Here is a 20,632-nt window from a genome sequence, read left to right as displayed (position 1 = left end):
TGTTATACCTTAAACAGCCTCAGGCAAAAACCCAGTGAGCCAGAGCCGTCTTCCAAACAGGCATGAACTAGCCCTGACCGCGTGGCTCAGTGGGTTAGAGTCGTCCCCGTGCTCCAAGCTTGCGGGTTCGGTCCCCGGTCAGGGCACAGACAAGAATCAAGCAATGAACGCATCCATCAATCGGTGAGACCACACACGGATGTTTCTCTCTCCATCCCTGCCCCCCCTCTCAAATCAATAAATAAGAATTTAAAAAACCCCAAATAGATATAAACTCAAAACAAATACCCAAAAGACGAAAGCCGGGTGTCAGAGCCAGCACGGCCGGCCCAGGGGGTCAGGGGCACTCACTTGATCATCTGTGGCACCGTGACCTTGGAATTCTCCTCGAAGGCGTTCATCATGAGGCCGTTGCACCGGATGTTGTCCACGCACTGGAAGCACAGGGGGCCCCGAGTCAGAGCAGCCGTCCCCATCCCGGACCCGGCCCAGCGGGGGCTCCTCCCCCCGCGACAGGTGCCCGGCCCCCGAGGGCCCCGTGCGTCCGGGCAGGGGCAGGGTTGATGCATAGCCACCCACGAATGTTGGTCAGAAGTCAGGCCCCTGCTCAGGGACCCTGTGGGGGTTCCCCTGGCGGCCTAAGCCTCAGCATGTCTACCTGCAAAATGGGGACAAACTGAGGCTGGCTGTTTGCAAGGTGTGCTTAGAATGGGAAGTACCCACACGAACCAAAGAAAAGTGTGACCTTTCCCCTCATTGTCCTCTGCCCCAAGCCCGCACGTTTCCGCCCGGAGAGGGTTCCTCCTTGGCTGGGGGTGTGGGTGTGGGGGAGGGGGGCTGTATTGGGTCCTATCCCAGAATCCTCTGGTTTCAGGATGCATGTTGTGGCAGTGGGGACGTCACTGGGGTGCAGCAGACAGGTGGTGCAGTGGGAGGGCAAGGCTGGGGCCCCCGCCCCCCAGTTTTGCAGCTCGCACTCCCGGCCCTCCCCAGCCCGGCTCCTGCCGCAGCCCCGACATGCATCACAGGGCGGCTGACCCAGAGGCAGGGCTTCCCAGACCCGGCTTGGCGGGCGGCCCAGGGAATGGCCGGCCGGCCCGGAGGACACAAGCCTTGTCCATCGGAACCATCCAGGCGTGGGGGGGCTCAGGAGTGGAGGGGCCAGGGGTGGAGGGGGTCGGGGTGGAGAGGCTCAGGGGTGGAGGGGTCAGGGGTGGAGAGGCTCAGGAGTGGAGGGGTCGGGGTGGAGGGGCTCAGGGGTGGAGGGGCCAGGCGAGGAGGGGCCCAGGGGTGGAGGGCCCAGGGGTGGAGGGGTTCAGGGGTGGAGAGGCTCAGGAGTGGAGGGGCCAGGCGAGGAGGGGCCCAGGAGTGGAGGGGCCAGGGGTGGAGAGGCTCAGGAGTGGAGGGGGTCGGGGTGGAGAGGCTCAGGGGTGGAGGGGGTCAGGGGATGGAGGGGCCAGGGGTGGAGGGGTCAGGGGTGGAGAGGCTCAGGAGTGGAAGGGTCAAGGGTGGAGGGGCTCAGGAGTGGAGGGGCCAGGGGTGGAGGGCTCAGGAGTGGAGGGGCCCAGGGGTGGAGGGGTTCAGGGATGGAGGGCTCAGGAGTGGAGGGGCCAGGGGTGGAGAGGCTCAGGAGTGGAGGGGCCAGGGGTGGAGGGCTCAGGGATGGAGGGCTCAGGAGTGGAGGGGCCAGGGGTGGAGAGGCTCAGGAGTGGAGGGGCCAGGGGTGGAGGGCTCAGGGATGGAGGGCTGAAGCTTGGAGGGGCCCAGGCTCTGGGGAACGGGTCATGGGCTCACCTGGCTGATGTCACTGGTCCAGGCTGCCTTCTCCTGCCGGGACGAGGCCACCAGGATGACGGTGAAGGGCGGGGCCTCCTTGGGCTCCACCCCGATCTTGAAGTCCAGGTGGTCCATGTCCTGGCCGGACCCTTTGGCTTCCGGGTGCAAAACACGCAGTCGGCCCAGTGAGCGTGGGCCGGGCCCCTAACACTCTGCCCGCCGGGGGAGGCGGGGCGTTTGGGGCACAGGCCTCTGGCTGCCTCTTGTCCCCCGCCACTGCCAGCTCCCCTCCCCCCTGCCCCCCATCCCCGGGGACCACGCCCGGGCCCAGCCTTCGGGTGAGTGTGCGTGTATATGCATGTGTGTATGTGTGTGCACACGCGTGTACATGCATGAGCAGCTCCCACACCGACCTTCCTCCTCCGTGCTCTCCGGGTCCTCCAGCAGGGTGCACTCGATGAGGGACACCACCCCGTTCTGCAAGAGAGCGGCCCGGGGTCGGCAGGCGGCCTGACCGTGAGCAGCCACGGCGTGTGTTCTATCCCAGCGGCGCTGAGAACATACGTTTCTACTGATTTCATCCACTGATGTTTCTCTCTCTTAGAAACATCCATGACGAGAGACAATCATGGATGGCCGCCTCCTGCACGCCCCCCACTGGGGATCGAGGATTCGGGGGTTTCCGACAGAGGGGTTCTCACCCCCACTGTGCAGACCCGCACACAGGGGCTCAGGGGGGCCAGGTGCCGGGTGCGAGGTCCGGGCAGTGACGCCGAGGGCCCAGCCCCGCCCGGCCCCCCTCACCTTGGTCAGGCCCAGCCCCCCCCCCCCTTGGTCAGGCCCCGCCCCCCCTCACCTTGGTCAGGCCCCGCCCCACTCACCTTGGTCAGGCCCCGCCCCCTCACCTGGGTCAGGCCCCGCCCACCCCCCTCACCTTGGTCAGGTGCAGCTTCCCGCCAGAGCCCCGCGTGCAGATGATCAGGTGCTTGGAGAACAGGAAGCACTGCCGCTCGCCCTCCTTCCTCAGGGACAGAGACCCCAGGCGGCCGCGGGGGATCTTGCCCTTCTCGGACATGGGCACCTGGATGAGGGAGCCTGCGGGCAGAGGGGAGAGGCCGGCTGACCCCTGGGTGACCCATTTCCGGGCTGACCTCTGGCTGACCCCTGGCTGACCTCATCTCCAGGGTGACCCCTGACCTCTGGCTGACCCCATCTCCAGGGTGACCCCTGACTGACCCTGGCTGACCCTTGACTAACCCTGGATGACCCATCTCCAGGTTGACCCCTGACCCTTGACTGACCCCTGGCTGACCCTGTCTCCAGGGTGGCCCTGGCCTCTGAGCACTGGGGGAGTTGAGCGTGGGACTGAGCTTAGGATCAGGGGGACCCCAGTCCTGGCAGCAGCCCCTCCCCCGGGCCAGGCACGGGGACAGGGCTGGGCGGATAGAGAGGCACCGTGGGGGACCCCGTGGCCTCCCGGCCAGGGCCAGGCCTGGGCGGCACGGAGCCCTCAGGACACGGACCCCTGGCCAGAGGCGGGAGGGGGTGGGGGGGGCTGGCAGGAGGCTGACGGGGGGAGGGGCTGGCTCTGGCCAGGGGGACGGAAAGAAACGGGAAGATGACAAGCCAGGACGGAGGGATTGACCTCCCCGCCCCCTCAGACGCTGCAGTGCCCAGACGCAGGGCCGGGCAGCGTCTGTCCTCAGCCTCTGCCCCCGCGCTCCCCAAAGGGACACGTCACAACCGCCCACTGGGACGTGCAACCGGCGACCCAGGCCGCCTGCGAGAGCCGTGCGCACACTGGACAGAAGGAAACCGGAGCCAGAACCTCTGCATCTCCCCCCAGCCCTGGGGACCCGCGGTCACTCCCCCCGCCCTGGGGACCCCGCGGTCACTCCCCCCAGCCCTGGGGACCCGCGGTCACTCCCCCCAGCCCTGGGGACCCGCGGTCACTCCCCCCAGCCCTGGGGACCCGCGGTCACTCCCCCCAGCCCTGGGGACCCGCGGTCACTCCCCCCAGCCCTGGGGACCCGCGGTCACTGCCCCCAGCCCTGGGGACCCGCGGTCACTCCCCCCAGCCCTGGGGACCCGCGGTCACTCCCCCCAGCCCTGGGGACCCGCGGTCACTCCCCCCAGCCCTGGGGACCCGCGGTCACTCCCCCCAGCCCTGGGGACCCGCGGTCACTCCCCCAGCCCTGGGGACCCGCGGTCACTCCCCCAGCCCTGGGGACCCGCGGTCACTCCCCCAGCCCTGGGGACCCGCGGTCACTCCCCCAGCCCTGGGGACCCGCGGTCACTGCCCCCACCCTGAGGACCCGCGGTCACTGCCCCCACCCTGGGGACCCGCGGTCACTCCCCCCAGCCCTGGGGACCCGCGGTCCCTCCCCCAGCCCTGGGGACCCGCGGTCACTCCCCCCAGCCCTGGGGACCCTGTGGTCACTCCCCCCAGCCCTGGGGACCCGCGGTCACTCCCCCCAGCCCTGGGGACCCTGTGGTCACTCCCCCCAGCCCTGGGGACCCGCGGTCACTCCCCCCAGCCCTGGGGACCCGCGGTCACTCCCCCCAGCCCTGGGGACCCGCGGTCACTCCCCCCAGCCCTGGGGACCCGCGGTCACTCCCCCCAGCCCTGGGACCCGCGGTCACTCCCCCCAGCCCTGGGGACCCGCGGTCACTCCCCCCAGCCCTGGGGACCCGCGGTCACTCCCCCCAGCCCTGGGGACCCGCGGTCACTCCCCCAGCCCTGGGGACCCGCGGTCAGGCGGGCAGGCGCGGCTGCCACAGCGGCCAGAGGGGCCGAGTCCCCCGCCCCCGGCCGGGCTGGCGCAGGCCCACCTTGCCTGACGAAGGTCTGGCTGGTGTCCAGCAGGATCTCGCAGCCCTCGATGATCATGCGCTCGATGGCCAGGTTCTTCCGGATGTTCTCCGTCTCGCTCACCTCGTCGTGCATGATCCTGGGGGGCGGACGGGGAGCGGCGCGGTCGGACGCAGCTCGGGCGGCCGCCCCGCGGGGGAGGGGTGCCGGGCCCAGCCAGGTCTGGGGAGAAAGCCTGGCACCCCCAATTCCCAGCGGGGCCCCCCACAAAGGGGTCGGGAGCAGGAAGGAGCCAGTGTGCTGGGCACGGAGAGGCCCGATCTCATGTTATCTCCCACAGCCCAGGAGGCGGGCGATCTTGTGTCAGAGAAAAGGAGATGGAGGTGAACAGCCAAGACGCAGGCCGCTGGGATTTAAAAGTCTGACACATGCCCGGCCGGCGTGGCTCCATGGTTGAGCGTCGACCTATGAACCGGAAGGTCAGGGTTCGATTCCCGGTCAGGGCACAGGCCTGGGTTGCGGGCTCCATCCCCAGCAGGGGGCGTGCAGGAGGCAGCCGATCCATGATTCTCTCTCATCATGGATGTTTCTCTCTCCCTCTCCCTTCCTCTCTGAAGTCAATAAAGACATATTTTTTTAAAAGTCTTAAACGTGTGAGGCAGAGATAGCAGCATGGGGAGGAAGATGGGCATCTTTCATCAACCGGCCCCTCATCCACCCGACCACCAGCCCTGTCCACCCACAGAAGAAACTGGCTTCATTTCTGCCCCAGGGCCTTTGCACGTCCTGTGCAGGGCCCCTCGATGCTCTATATGCGGCCGTTTTTCGTTAATAATGGGTCTGGAATGGCTTATTTCTGGAGGACAGGGCACTGCAGCTGGCTCGGGGAACACAGACTTCAGTTATTTCTGTGAATTCTGGCTCGTCTGAGAGAGAAATAGGACACAGCTCTCCCCCCTCCCCCCCAATCTGAGAACACAGACAACTGTCCCTGTTCTGATGGCTGCAATTCCGCTAGTTTCCACAAGGTGGCGCCATCGACCGGCTTTTTACAAAGACTATTGGGTAAGAGGACCAGAGTCTGGGACTTTGCTCAGAGCCTCCATGAGTTCCCAGGAGCCTTAGGAAAGCAGTGGGTCATTGGGGGGGGGGGGGGGGGAAGGGGGAAATCGGAGACGTACCCCAGGGCCTTTGCACTTACTGCTTCCCCCTTCCGAGCCCTTCATGGGGCTGTGTCCTTTATCCTGGCTCTGGGATGGCTTATTGTTGGAGGACCCGACAATGCAGCCGGCTCAGGCAAGAATGACTTTACTTAGTTTTGTGGGTTCCGGTGCGTCAGGGAAGGAAGCCGGCCGGTGAGGCTCAGTGGCTGAGCGCCGACCTAGGAACCAGGAGGTCGGGGTTCGATTCCCGGTCAGGGCACAGGCCCGGGTTGCCGGCTCGATCCCCAGTGAGGGGCGTGCAGGAGGCAGCCGGCCCATTATTCTCTCATCATGGATGTTTCTCTTTCTCTCTCCCTCTCCCTTCCCACCCCTCCCGAGGGCTTCTATACTTGTGGTTCCATCCCCACTGAATTCTCTTATATGGCTGTTTTTAAACTTATTATTTTTAAAAATAACGTTTAAGTTGACTTTTAGAGAGAGAGGAAGGGAGAGGGAGAAAGAGATAGAAACACGGGTGAGAGAAAAACATCATGGATCGGCTGCCTCCTGCACGGCCCACCCTGGGGATGGAGCCCGCAACCCGGGCCTGTGCCCTGACCGGGAATCGAACCCATGACCTCTGGGTTCCTGGGTCGACGCTCAGCCACGGAGCCACGCTGGCCGGGCTCTGGCTGTTTTTTAAATCCTGGCTCGGGCTTGGCTTATTGTCAGAGGTCACGGCAGTGCCGCCAGCGCAGGGACAAACCCACTGGGTGAGTTTTGTAGGTGCTGGCGGGGCTGGGAGGGAACTTGGCTGGGTGCGTCCCAGTCTGAGAAACAAATCAAGTCCCTCCTCTCCCTGCAATACCGCCCCTGTCCACAGGGTGGCAGCATTCACTCACTTTTATGGGGGGAAAAATGCCCATTCGCGAAGGTGGATGCACGAGCTCGTGGCCAACTTTGCTTGCAAACTTAGTTTCAGAAACTAGTTTTGTCATTTTTAAAAAATATATTTTTACTGATTTCAGAGAGGAAGGGAGAGGGAAAGAGGGTTATAGAAACATCCATGATGAGAGAGAACCATGGACCGGCTGCCTCCTGCACGCCCCCCACTGGGGATGGAGCCCACAACCCCGGCATGTGCCCTTGACCGGAATGGAACCCGGGACCGTTCAGTCCGCAGGCCGACGCTCTAGCCACTGAGCCACACCGGCTGGGGCTGGTTTGTCATTTTCGAATGACGGTCTGAACAAGTTTCCTGCCAACTCCTTCTCAGGGCCTTAGTATTTCTCCCCCCCGCCCCCCCCAGGAACCCTCTTCTATGTTGGTTTTTAAGATCCCGGCTCTAAACGGGCTTATTACGGGAGGGCCTGGCGATGCAGCTCTAGCTCCGCTGAGTCTGACCTCGGTGAACTTGTAGGTTCAGGCCGGTGTGGGAGGGACGCTGGACACAGCTGGTTCCTAATCTGAGCTAAAGAACCCAAGACCCTTCAGTCCGAGGGCGGAGGCTCTATCCACTGAGCAACCCGGCCTGGGCGGTCCCGGCACATTAGGGAGGGAGGCAGGTCACCTTAGCCCCTAATCCGAGAGGACAAAGAGTGGACCGCACGCCAGGGCCCTGGGGGACCCGGTCAGCTTCTTAGGGCACATGCTTGGGCAGCTAGGTGCTCCCTGCCCTGCCCACCTGTGCCCGCCCTGTGCCTGCCTGTGCCCACCCTGTGCCCGCACCTGTGCCCGCCCTGTGCCCGCACCTGTGCCCGCCCTGTGCCTGCACCTGTGCCTGCACCTGTGCCTGCACTGTGACAGGTGTCCTGGGTCAGGTGTCCCTCTGTGCCAGGAGCCCCCGTTGGAATGTGTGTGTGTGTGTGGGATCTGGTAGTGGTCCCTCCTCCCTGCACACCCTCCCCCACTCTTCTTGTCTGCTCACCCCGCCCTGACTCGGCCTGTCTCCCTCTCCACATCGGACCGGACCGTCAGCAACTCCAGCTCCAACACCCGCCCCGAACCGGACCCTCCTGCTCACCTCCCCGGCCACCGCGATGCAGGCGGCGACCCTGCAGCCTGGGGCAGGCAGCGCCCCCTTCCTGGTCTCCCCTGCCCCCCTCTGCCTGCGGGAGGCCCCCAGGCTTCAGGGGCTGAGAGGGGCCTTGGCTGGTCCCCCGTGGACACGGCCTGGGCTGATGGGGCCTTGGGCACTCGAAGGCCCGCCCCCAGGCCCCGCGGGAGACGGAGGATGTGAGCCGCTCCTGTCCCGGGAGGTAGCCCTGCCTCGGACCTGACCCCGAGGGAGCTGGGCCTTCCGCCCACGTGGGTGTGAGCTGTGAACCAGGCACTGCTCCCCGCCCCCCCCACCTTGAATCCTACTCTGAGCAGGAGCTCCCCTGTGGGCTCAGCACCCCGGGGGGGGCGATGGGGGCACCCCGGGTGGGGTCGGGCTGCGCTCACCGGGACAGCTCCTCCAGCTTGGACTTGGCGTAGTCCAGGCTGTTCCGCTCCACGTGCTCGTAGGGGGTGTGTGCCAGGAGCTCGTGCAGCGTCAGGATGTACCTGGGGATCTGGGGGGGCGGGGGGTGGGGGTGAGGGACGGGGAAGAACAGAGGGACAGAGCAGCATTGGGAAGGTTCGTGCAGCTCGAGGACACCTGCAGGGGCAGGGCCTGGGGTGCCTGGGGCCAGGAGGGACAGGGCCCCTGAGGGAGCTACCCCGGCCTTCCCACCACGCCTGCTCTGTGGGGCAGTCCCCCTGCCCCCTTCCCCCCGCCCCCGTTCTCCAGCCCCGAGCAGGCATGGCAGGGCCTGGACTCTCCCTGTATGGCTATGGGAGCCCCACGGGAGCCCCAGGTATGGCAGACTGGCTCCTTCCTTGCGGCAGCCGGGTGGCCCACCTGGGACGTGGGGTAGGTGAGGACGCACCTGGGGTGGGGGTGGGGGTGGGGGGACGCACCTGGATTATGGGGTAGGTGAGGATGCACCTGGGATGGGGGGTAGGTGTGGGGACGCACCTGGAACATGGGGTAGGTGAGGAAGGTCTCCAGCGTCCGCTCCTCGCAGTCGGGCTTGGCCTCGTAGTGCTTGAGCAGCTTGTCGAAGTCGCGGTTCTGCTTGCAGTGCGCCAGGATCTGCAGGCTGTACTGGTGGTTGCGCACGAACTCCTGGTAGATGTTCAGCATCGGCAGCAAGATGTCGAACAGGTCGGCTGCGGGGCGGGGTCGGCGGGGTTGGCAGGGTTGGTGGCATCAGCAGGGTCGGCAGGGTCAGCAGGGTCAGCGGGGTAGCAGGGTTGGCGTGGTCAGTGGGATGGTGTGGTCAGCAGGGTCAGTGGGTTCAGCAGGGTCAGCGGGGTCGGCGGGGTCGGCAGGGTCAGCGGGTTCAGCGGGGTCAGCAGGGTCAGCAGGGTAAGCGGGGTCAGCAGGGTCAGCAGGTCTCCCCCCTGAGACAGACAGGAGCTCTAGGCCCCTCCCCCCAGAGACCCTGCCTTTGGAGGGGACGCTGACCAGGGAGGTGGCCCCGATGTAGGGGTCCCATCAGAGTCTCAGATATTTTTTTGTTAATCCTCCCCCATTGATATTTAAGAGAGAGTGGAAGGGAAGGGGAGAGAGAGAGAGAGGAACATTGATGGGAGAGAGACACATCCATTGGTTGCCTCCTGCACCCGCCCTGCCCAGGACCGGGGATCCAGCCTGCCAAGAAGGCACATGCCTGTGACTGGAATAGAACCCAGGACCCTTCGGTCCATGGGCTGGTGCTCTAACCACTGAGCACACCAGATTTTGAGAGCTGGGCCCTGTCGAGTCTGACATGTGCCCCGGGGGACAGGTGTAGGGGGTGCTGTGCTTGCACCCCGCCTCCGGCAGCACACAGACCCGTTACAAACGCCTGCAGCAAGACCCGAATCCTGTATGCAGTGCGTTCACAATCACGCAAAACAGGGGGGCAGGAGGGGATAACCACCCTGAGACCCACGCACAGAGAGACGCTGGAAGGAAACCCCATGTTTACAGCAGGACCCGGGGAGGCAGAGCCACGGGGGGCGTTTTTCAACATCTCCTCCTGTTTTGGGGATTCTTGAGTTTCCTCCCACGGGCACATGGACATCTATATATACAAAAGCCTAAGAGACCATCATGACCGAATGATGACGGGAACGACAGGTCCACCAGTCGCTATGACGTGCACTGACCACCAGGGGGCACATGCTCAATGCAGGAGCTGCCCCCTGGTGGGCAGTGCGCTCCCACAGCCAACCTGCTGTGGCCGGCCAACCTCCCACGGCCCCTCCCCCAGGCCGGCCAGCCCCCCAATAGGCCTCGATCACCGGCCAGGCCGAGGGACTCCACCCGTGCACGAATTCATGCACCGGGCCTCTAGTTATTTATAAACGGGAGAAGTGGTTAAAGAACGAAGGCTATGTCACCTGGGGCTGCTGGGTGTCCCCCGGGAAGGAGGGACGTGCCCCGGCCTGGAGGGTGGCCCTGGAGGGGGGACCCCGCGGGTGGGGGGGCCGGGACTCACCCAGGACCAGCGTGGGCCAGTTGGAGATCCGCGCCTTCAGGCCCTGGTAGAAGATCTGGTGCAGGAACATGATGGTCTCGCTGGAGGGAAAAGGGGGGGAGGTCAGGGGGGACCCCCAGAGCTCCTGCCCCGGGGTGCCTCCCCCCCAGGTGTACACAGCTCGGGGGTCCCGGGGAGACTCCAGCAGCAAACCCCTTTCGCAGCGAGACCTGCTGTGAAACCCCTTGGGTCCCACGGACTGTAATTTGGGGGGGGCCAGAGCGGAAGGAATATGGGAGCCCCCTGTTTAAAAAGGCCCAGGAGTTTCCAGAGGAGACATCAGAGCGTTGGGGTCGCCCGCCCGGGAGGGAGGCCCCCCGAGGGGCTGGGGCAGAACCGCGGCTGGGAACATCACAGGCTAGACCTGGGGTCGAACCCGAGCCCGTTGTCACTCGCTGGCCAGGGCGAGGCTTTTGCTGTTGCTAAGCCTCACCCCAGGGTATTTCCATTGATTGTTAGAGAGAGCGGAAGAGAGAGGGAGAGGCAGAGAGGAACATCCATGTGAGAGAGACGCATCGATGGGCTGCCTCCTGCACGCGCCCCGACCAGGGCCCGGGCCGGGGAGGAGCCTGCGATGGAGGTCCGTGCCCTTGGCCGGAATCGAACCCGGGAACCGTGGGTCTGCAGGCCGACACGCTAGCCACTGAGCCACACGGCCAGGGCAGTATTTTTTCTTTTTAATGTATTGATTTGGGAGAGAGAGAGAAACATTGATTTGTTGTTCCCCTGATTGATGCATTGTCGGTGGATTCTCGTCTGTGCCCTGACCGGGGATCGAACCCGAAAGCTTGGCGCTTCGTGACGGACCCTCTAACCGACTGAGCTGCCCGGCCGGGGCTGAATGGTCAGTTTTGACGGAGACCCACGGGCCCACAAGGTCTCACACGCTTCCTGTGTGGCCTCTCGGAAGCTGGGGGGGGGGGTCCCTGGTCGGTGTGAGGGGAGCCCCTGGCTTGTGCGCTTGGGGGCAGCTGCCTCCAGGCCCTGTCTCTGCCCACAGCACCATCGCACACCCGTGGGGACCAGACACGAAGGGAACGACCACTCAGTGTGGTGGATGCTGCCACAGAGGGGCCCGGCCGCGTGGCTCAGGGGCTGGGCGTTGACCTATGAACCAGGAGGTCAGGGTTCGATTCCAGTGGGGGCACATGCCCAGATTGCAGGCTGGATCCCCAAGTGCGGGGCGTGCAGGAGGCAGCCGGTCCATGTTGATGTTTCTCTCTCTCTCTCTCTCTCTCTCTCTCTCTCTCTCTCCCTTTCCCTTCCGCTCTGAAATCAATAAAAATATATATTTTTAAAACGTCCCCAAACATGGACACATGTCCCCTGATAGGGGGAGGGGGCGCGATACTGGCCGCGCTCAGAACCAGCCCTTAGACGTACACCCTGGGGCCCCCCTTTGCCCTCCTGCCCCCCAATCCACACGGTTGGGGGGGCGTGGCTTCCTCCACGTGGCCTGGGCGCCGCCTTCCTCCCGGGCCTCGGTTTCTCTTCTGCACCCACCTCTGCACCGGGTGGGACCTGGCTGTGCGGCCGGGGTCCCAGGGAGGCCCGGCTCGGGTGCGGCCCCCGCGGGCGGGGATGGGGTGGGGGGTTGGGGGTTGGGTGGGGGTGGGTGTGGGTGGTGGGGGTGAGGCGGGGGTGGGGGTGGGTGTGGGGGTGTGGGGGTGGGTGGGGGTGGGTGGGGGTGGGGCCCGCCCACCTGTTGAGGAAGATGCTGCTGACGTCGTCGTGCGTGATGGGCGGCCGCTTGGAGCTGGCGGCCATGCGCAGCGGGCGCAGGAAGTTGTTGACCAGGATGTGCAGCTGCTGCACGTACTCGGCCTCGGCCTCCAGCATGCTGAACACCAGCTGGTTGCGCTTGCGCATGCTGTCGGCGTGCGGCGACCGGATGTAGTCCTGGATCACGGTCTTCCACTTGCGGCGGCACAGCCAGCCGCGCAGGAAGCTCTGCACCTGGGCGCGCGCGGGGCGGGGCCTCAGTGCTGCGGGGCTGGCGGGGGCTGGCGGGGGTGGGCAGGGAGCCCCCCCAACTGCCTGCCCCACACCCTCGGGCGCGCGGGGACCAGGGCACATGCGGAAACCAGGGCGCACACGCGGGGACCAGGGCGCACACGCGGGGACCAAGGTGACCAGGGACCAGGGCACACACGCAGGGACCACGGCACATGCGGGGACTAGGGCGCACACGCGGGGACCAGGACACATGCGGGGACCAGGGCGCACACGCGGGGACCAGGGCACATGCGGGGACTAGGGCGCACACGCAGGGACCAGGGTTCACACGCAGGGATCAGGGCGCACATGCGGGGACCAGGGGGCACACGTGGGGACCAGGGCGCACACGCGGGGACCAGGGCGCACATGCGGGGACCAGGGGGCACACGTAGGGACCAGGGCGCTCACGCGGGGACCAGGGCGCACACGTAGGGACCAGGGCGCACATGCGGGGACCAGGGCGCACATGCGGGGACCAGGGGGCACACGTAGGGACCAGGGCGCTCACGCGGGGACCAGGAGGCACACGTAGGGACCAGGGCGCACACGCGGGGACCAGGGCGCACATGCGGGGACCAGGGGGCACACGTAGGGACCAGGGCGCACACGCGGGGACCAGGGCGCACATGCGGGGACCAGGGGGCACACGTAGGGACCAGGGCGCACACGCGGGGACCAGGGCGCACACGTAGGGACCAGGGCGCACACGCGGGGACCAGGGCTCACACGCAGGGACCAGGGCGCACATGCGGGGACCAGGGCACACATGCGGGGACCAGGGGGCACATATAGGGACCAAGGTGACCAGGGACCACGGTGCACACGTGGGGACCAAGGTGAGCAGGGACCACGGCGCACACGCAGGGACCAAGGTGAGCAGGGGCCACAGCGCACACTCAGGGACCACGGCGCACACGCAGGGACCAGGGCGCGCACGCGGGGACCAAGGTGAGCAGGGACCATGGCGCACACGCGGGGACCAGGGCACACACGCGGGGACCAAGGTGAGCAGGGACCATGGCGCACACGCGGGGACCAGGGCACACACGCGGGGACCAAAGTGAGCAGGGATCAGGGCACACACGCAGGGACCACGGCGCACACGCGGGGACCAAGGTGAGCAGGGACCAGGGCACACACGCGGGGACGAAGGCGCACACGCAGGGACCAGGACGCACACGCGGGGACCAAGGTGAGCAGGGACCAGGGCTCGGGAGTGCAAGGCCTCTGGCAAGGTGCTGGGTGCCTCTGAGCCTCTGGGCCACTGGACTCCAGGCGTGGCCCACGGGCGGGGCAGCCGGGCAGTACAGACCTTCTTAATCTTCTTGATGTCGCTGTCCTCGTCGCCGGGGTCACTGGTCACGGTGGTCTGGGTGGACTGGATCCGCTCGTTGTCCTTGAGCAGGGACGCGATCTGCGGCAGAAACACAGGTCAGCCGCCCCCAGGGGCACCGCCCGGTGGGAAGCTGAGGCCCCTTGCTCTGTGGGAGGTCGTTGAGCCAGACATCTGAGCCGCCTGGAGGGGGGGACCAGCCCACCTGGGTCCCAGGCTGCTGGGCTTTCGCTCTGAGTGACTTTGGGCAATGCCCTTCGGCTCCCTGGGCTGCAGGCAGCACCTGTCCCCTGTCCCCTGTGCCCTGGGAGCCGGGCCTGGATCTGTGCCCGATGCCTCAACCGTGGCTGCCTTTACGCTTGGGTTTTTATTGGCGTCAGATGCCTGCAACATAAAGTTTGCCATCTTAGCCGGTTTTTAAAAAATACGTTTTTATTGCCCTGGTCAGTTTGGCTCAATGGGTAGAGTGTTGGCCTGCGGACTGAAGGGTCCTGTGTTCCATTCCGGTCAAGGGCGCATGCCCGGGTTGTGGGCTCAGTCCCCAGTGGGAGACGTGCAGGAGGCAGCCGATCCATGATTCTCATCATTGATGTTTCTCTTTCTCTCCCCCCCCCCTTCCTCTCTCTGAAATCAATAAAAATATATTTTAAAAAAATAAAATATGTTTTTATTGATTTCCGAGAGAGGAAGGGAGAGGAAGAGAGCGAGAGAAACATCCATGATGAGATAGAATCATCGATCAGTTGCCTCCTGCATGCCCCCCCACTGGGGACTGAGCCCGCAACCCAGGCATGTGTCCTTGACCGGAATTGAACCTGCAACCCTTCAGTCCACAGGCCGGCGCTCTATCCACTGAGCCACGCAGGCTAGGGCTTGTCACAAGTTTTGGGATTTGCACCTGGCACCCTTTTCCCTTTAGTTGGGTGATGTGCGTGTGTGCGTGTGTACACGTGTGCGTGCATGCGCATGCATGTATATGTCCATGTGTGTCAGTGTGTCCACATGTGCACACATTGCATGCGTGTGCACGTGTGTATGCATGTGCATACATGTGCGCTCGCATGTATGTATTTAAATTTGGTGGCACTCCTCTAAGGGAGAGGCATTCCAGGACATCCACTCAGCAGGGACCAGGTCAAAAAATAGATGTAATTAGGCCAGGCTCTCACTCTGTGCTCAGCGAAGCGGGCAGCCCGGAGCCTTAGTTAAGCATCAGGCTGGGCGGGCAGAGCTCTGCAGAGCGGGGAGCCAGCAGGGGAGGGGGCCCCGGGAGCTCGGGGAGCCAGCCTTGCTCTCACCCTGGCAGGCCCCCTTGGGGGTGGATGGGCCGGCTTTGGACCCTGGTTTGCTGGCGTGGCATCAGGAGCTGCCCTGCTGACCTCGTCCCTGGAGGCCGTGGGGACTTGGGACTGGCTCACAGCCCAGCTCGCCGGCAAGCGCCCAGCTCTGGCTGCCCCCGCGGAAATGGGAAGGGCTTTCCACAAGAGGTTTTGCAGGGCAGATAGGAGCCTAACAGGTGGCTCTGGCACAGGAGGAATTTGAGCAGAAGGGATGGTGTGAACTGGGCGTCTCTGTTGCCCACTTATCCCCCCGCCCCGAAGACAAAGACGGGCTTTCTTTTTTTTTTTTTAAATATATTTTTATCGATTTCAAGAGGAAGAGAGAGAGGGAGAGAAACATCAGTGATGAGAGAGAATCATGGATGGGCTGCCTCCTGCACACCCCCCTGCTGGGATCACATGCCTGCAACCCGGGCATGTGCCCTGACCGGGAATCGAACCGTGACCTCGTGGTTCATAGGTCAACGTTCAACTACCGAGCCATGCTGGCCGGGCACATGCCTGGTACGGGCACCCTTTAATCCGCAGATCTCCGCTGCGGGGGGAGGTAACCTGCAGGGGGTGTGAGCCGGGAGGTCCAGGTCTGGGCTCGGCCTCCAGTGCTGACGGTGACCCGTGGCCCTCGATGTCTTCAGAGCCCTCCCAGCTCTGACCTGGTGAGACCTCGTCTTTGTCACGGGGCCGCCTGACACTCCCCGGCTTCTCAGTGCCTCCTGCCACCTGGCGGCCACCTCCCGGGCCGTGGGCTCTGTGCTTCCGCGTCCTAGAGCTGGTCCAGAGCGGACAGGTGCCCTGTGCCCTGTGGGGGGTGTGTGTGCGAGAGACACAGAGCCACGGTGGCCCTAGAGCTCGACCAGCAGGCGCTGCAGAGTCTCCTTGAAAAGAAATCTCTGCCCCGAGGGTGAGGCACTCAGTTGGAAACATTGCCCCAAACTCCCACAAATGGACCCAGTGGTTGAGCATCGACCCACGCACAGGCCCGGGTTGCAGGCTCCATCCCCAGTGTGGGGCGTGCAGGAGGCAGCTGATCCATGATTCTCTCTCATCATGGATGCTTCTCTCTCTCTCTCCCTCTCCCTTCCTCTCTGAGATCAATAAAAACATTAAAAAAAGAAAAAAAAGAAATTCCCACAAATGGGCTTTTGCTGCCACACACACTCACAACCACCCCTGCGCCCGCCCCTTCTCTGCACTCCCAACTCCCGAATCCAACCCCGGAATCCCTTTAGGGCAGAAGCAACACCAGCCCACACCCACGTCGGCCACGAAATGACTCACTTCCGGAGCTGGGTGCCCCTGAGCTCTATGCTTGTGACCCACAGTCAGACCTCTGCTTCTCCAGTGCCCACCACAGAGCCCGGCGCCCTGACTGACCACCTACTACGTGCCAGGCTGGGGGGCTGGCAGGGCAGGGAGTCCCCTGGAGGGGGCCTCTGAGCCTGGGGTGACAAGGGCATTGCAGTCGGGTGCCGGCAAGCCCAGAAGCCATGCAGCGCCCACCCCCGGAGCCTTGGGCTGGTAACGCGGAAGGCTGACTCAATGTGCGTGTCGTCACAGAAACTAGGAATCTACCCAGACGTAACCTTGTAGCCTTGAGGGTTAGATGTAAAAAAAAAGCCCATGAGAAGGGGAGGCACAGATGTCCGGCTGGCGTGGCTCAGTGGTTGAGCGTCGACCTATGAACCAGGAGGTCACGGCTGGATTCCCGGTCAGGGCACAGGCCCGGGTTGCGGGCTCGGTCTCCAGTGAGGGGCGTGCAGGAGGCAGCCGATCCATGGTTCTCTCTCATCATGGATGTTTCTCTCTCCCTCTTCCTTCCTCTCTGAAATCAATACAAATATCCTATATAATAAAAGGCTACTATGCAAATTGACTGAACGGTGGAAGGATTGGTTGCTATGACATTCACTGACCACAGGGGGGCAGATGCTCAACGCAGGAGGAGTGCCACCACAGGGGGAGCGCTGCTCAGCCAGAAGCCAGGCTCATGGCAGCACTGAGGACCCCTTGGGGGATGTCCGCCTACTGGCTTAGAGGGTGCAGGCTGGGCTGAGAGACCCCCCCCAGTGCACGAATGTTGTGCACCGGGCCTCTAGTGTTAAAAGAAGAAGTGGGGGCACATGGAGGTTGGGGGTTCGCTCCAGGTTGCAGGTTTAGGTGTCAGAAGTGGGATCTGAATCCAGCTGCGACCCCAAGGACCGCCCCACTCGGCCAGCATCACCGGTTTCAGGGCTGGAGGCTGGCAGGGCAGCGGTGGGGAGCCGCCCCCGTCCTGTCCTGTGGCCTCCCCTCCCCCCTCCCGATCCCAAGGAACCTGGGTGCCAGGCGTGGGGCCCGGCCCCGGCCAGCAGTCACCTCTGCCTTCAGCCGCTCGATCTCGACCTCTCCATCCTCGATCTGCCTCCGCAGCTGCTTGGCCACCGTCTTCTCCGTCTCCACAATCTGCAGCAGGTGCAGGTACTTCTGCATCAGTGCCTCGTGCTCCGTGGCCAGCTCCCGGTAGCTGTGGGCACACGGCCGCCGCGGCAGGTCAGGCACGGCCCGCTCGGCCCCCGAGACCCCACCACTGCCCTCAGGAGAGGGTCCCGCCGCCCGGGCACGATGCTGGGCCTCCCCCGGACGCTGCTACTGGTCACCCAGCCCCTTCCCCGCACTCTGACCTCTGCTTCCGCCCACGGGCCCTGGCCCCCTGCCCCACCCCATACACCCCAGGGCCTTTGCACAGACAGATCTTCTGTCTGAAGCATCCTCTGCCCCCCACCCCCCCGTTCCCTGGACCAGGTCCGTCCTCTTTCCTAGCTTAGCTCTGGGTCTCCAGAACTTTCCCTGCCCCCCCTCGCCCCGACTGGGTGGGGTGTCCCAGAAACACCCTCGGCTTCCACTACCACAGCATCGGCCGGACTGATCTATTTTTTTACAACTTTTCTTTTTTTCCTTATCCTCACCTGAGGATATTTTTCCATTAATTTTAGAAAGAGTGGAAGAGAGAGGGAAAGACAGAGAAACATCAAAACACATCGGTGGGAGTTGGCCTGGAGGTCAAATCCCCCCCGTGTTACCTACAACAATCAAGGCTTAACTACAACAAGACGGCGCACAAAGACCCCTCGGGGGTGCACCAAGAAAGCATAAAAAATGAGGAGACAAAAAAAAAAAAAAACAGGACAGAAACGGAGGAAGGCAAAATGCTGGATATAGAGCTCAAAACCACACTTTTAAGGTCTCTCAAGAACTGTCTAGAAGCTGCCGATAAATTTAGTAAGGCCCTCGAAAAGACTGGTGAGACCACCGATAAATATAGTGAGATCCTCAAGAAATCTAATGAGACCCTCGATGTTGTGATAAAGAACCAACTAGAAATTAAGCATACACGGACTGAAATAAAGAATATTATACAGACACCCAACAGCAGACCAGAGGAGCGCAAGAATCAAGTCAAAGATTCGAAACGCGAAGAAGCAAAAAACACCCAACTGGAAAAGCGAAATGAAAAAAGAATCCGAAAATACGAAGATAGTGTAAGGAGCCTCTGGGACAGCTTCAAGCGTACCAACATCAGAATTATAGGGGTGCCAGAAGAAGAGAGAGAGCAAGATACTGAAAACCTATTTGAAGAAATAATGACAGAAAACTTCCCCCACCTGGTGAAAGAAATGGACTTACAGGTCCAGGAAGCGCAGAGAACCCCAAACAAAAGGAATCCAAAGAGGACCACACCAAGACACATCATAATTAAAATGCCAAGAGCAAAACACAAAGAGAGAATCTTAAAAGCAGCAAGAGAAAGAAACTCAGTTACCTACAAGGGAATACCCATACAACTGTCAGCTGATTTCTCAACAGAAACTTTGCAGGCCAGGAGGGAGTGGCAAGAAATATTCAAAGTGATGAATACCAAGAACCTACAACCAAGATTACTTTATCCAGCAAAGCTATCATTCAGAATTGAAGGTCAGATAAAGAGCTTCACAGATAAGGAAAAGCTAAAGGAGTTCATCACCACCAAACCAGGATTATATGAAATGCTGAAAGGTGTCCTTTAAGAAGAGGAAGAGGAAGAAAAAGGTAAAGATACAAATTATGAACAACAAATATGCATCTATCAACAAGTGAACCTAAGAATCAAGTGAATAAATAATCTGATGAACAGAATGAACTGTTGATTATAATAGAATCAGGGACATAGAAAGGGAATGGACTGACCATTCTTGGGGGGAATGGGGTGTGGGAGATGCGGGAAGAGACTGGACAAAAATCGTGCGCCTATGGATGAGGACAGTGGGTGGGGAGTGAGGGCGGAGGGTGGGGTGGGAACTGGGAGGAGGGGAGTTACGGGGGGAAAAAAGAGGAACAAATGTAATAATCTGAACAATAAAGATTTAATTAAAAAAAAACACACAAAAAAACACATCGATGGGTTGCCTCCTGCACGCGCCCTGACCTGGTCCGGGCTAGGGAGGAGCCTGCAACCGAGGTCCGTGCCCTTGAGCGGAATCGAACCCGGGACCCTTCTGTCTCCAGGCCGACGCTCTACCCACTGAGCAACACCGGCCAGGGTGAACCTCACGTACCTTCTGATGCCCAAACTTTGTCTCTGTCAAGCTCCCATCCCCCCTCCTCTCCTCCGCTGCCTTCCTCCCTCGTCCTAAGGAGGGGGTTTGCCCGATCGGGCCCTCGGGTTCAGGGTTCCGCCACTCGTGCCCGGACCCGGGGGCTGGGGGAGACCCACCTGGCGTGAGCGATGGCTGCCACCCACTCGTCACAGTCCTTGGCATCCTCAGTCCGCAGCTCCAAGGCCTTCTGGTTCTCGTGGCTGAAGTTCACGGTGAAATAGTGCTGCGCCGAGGAGAGAGCTCCGGTTACCGGGGCGTCCGCGGAACCAGCGGCGCCTGCCCCGCTAGCTGTTGGCAGAGCGCTCGCTGCCACCCAGCCGGACACGGGTTCCTTATCTGCGGCTGTGGGGGCGCGGGCCCGGGGAGGACGCTCACCCTCTCAATGAGCGTCGACCTATGAACCAGGAGGTCAGGGTTCGATTCCCGGTCAGGGCACAGGCCCGGGTTGTGGGCTCGACCCCCATTGGGGGGCGTGCAGGAGGCAGCCGACCCATGATTCTCTCTCATCATTGGTCCCTCTCTCTCTCTCTCTCTCTCTCTCTCTCTCTCTCTCTCCCTCTCCCTTCCTCTCTCTGAAATCAATAAAAGTATATTAAAAAATAACATCCTATGTAATAAAAGCCTAATATGCTAAGTGTCTGGTTGTCCATTCAACCAATCAAAGGGTAATATGCTAATGAGATGCTAAGTCCACTCAACCGCTCGCTATGACATGCACTGACCACCAGGGGGCAGACACTCTGACCAGTAGGTTAGCTTGCTGCTGGGGTCCGGCTGATTGGGACTGAGATGGGCTAGACACGCCCCAGAGCCCTTCCTCGGTCCCTCCCCAGCTGGCCAGCCTCTCAGGTCCCTCCCCAGCCCCGATCGTGCACCAGTGGGGTCCCTCGGCCTGGCCTGTGCCCCCTCGCAATCCGGGACCCCTCGGGGGATGTTAGAGCGCCGGTTTCCGCCCGATCCCACAGGCCAGGCCGAGGGACCCCACTGGTGCACGAACTCGTGCACCAGGCCTCTAGTTAATTTATAAAAAAAGAAGAAGAAATGGGGCTGAGGGGCCAGCCTTTTAGC

General features: G+C 62.6%; 1 protein-coding gene across 3 annotated transcripts in view; it reads right to left on the bottom strand.

Annotated features, from left to right (window-relative positions):
• The window catches only part of RASGRF1 (Ras protein specific guanine nucleotide releasing factor 1), a 52,465-nt gene that overhangs the window by 18,530 nt on the left and 13,303 nt on the right, over positions 1 to 20,632 (bottom strand). For all 3 annotated transcript variants that reach the window (XM_036355488.1, XM_036355487.1, XM_036355489.1), the window contains exons 2-13: positions 19,681 to 19,787; positions 17,307 to 17,454; positions 13,591 to 13,692; positions 11,983 to 12,236; positions 10,242 to 10,321; positions 8,732 to 8,925; positions 8,176 to 8,285; positions 4,609 to 4,727; positions 2,711 to 2,871; positions 2,190 to 2,253; positions 1,795 to 1,931; positions 352 to 434 (exon numbers count right to left, since the gene is read on the bottom strand). In XM_036355488.1, the coding sequence (XP_036211381.1) occupies positions 352 to 434; positions 1,795 to 1,931; positions 2,190 to 2,253; positions 2,711 to 2,871; positions 4,609 to 4,727; positions 8,176 to 8,285; positions 8,732 to 8,925; positions 10,242 to 10,321; positions 11,983 to 12,236; positions 13,591 to 13,692; positions 17,307 to 17,454; positions 19,681 to 19,787 (1,559 nt within the window). The remainder of the gene's footprint in view (positions 1 to 351; positions 435 to 1,794; positions 1,932 to 2,189; positions 2,254 to 2,710; positions 2,872 to 4,608; positions 4,728 to 8,175; positions 8,286 to 8,731; positions 8,926 to 10,241; positions 10,322 to 11,982; positions 12,237 to 13,590; positions 13,693 to 17,306; positions 17,455 to 19,680; positions 19,788 to 20,632) is intronic.

Source organism: Myotis myotis, unplaced genomic scaffold (genome assembly GCF_014108235.1).
Source record: "Myotis myotis isolate mMyoMyo1 unplaced genomic scaffold, mMyoMyo1.p scaffold_m19_p_22, whole genome shotgun sequence".
In the NCBI taxonomy this organism is placed as follows: Eukaryota; Metazoa; Chordata; class Mammalia; order Chiroptera; family Vespertilionidae; genus Myotis; species Myotis myotis.
Note: the sequence above shows the minus strand (reverse complement) of the source record. Positions and strands in the feature narration are given on the sequence as shown.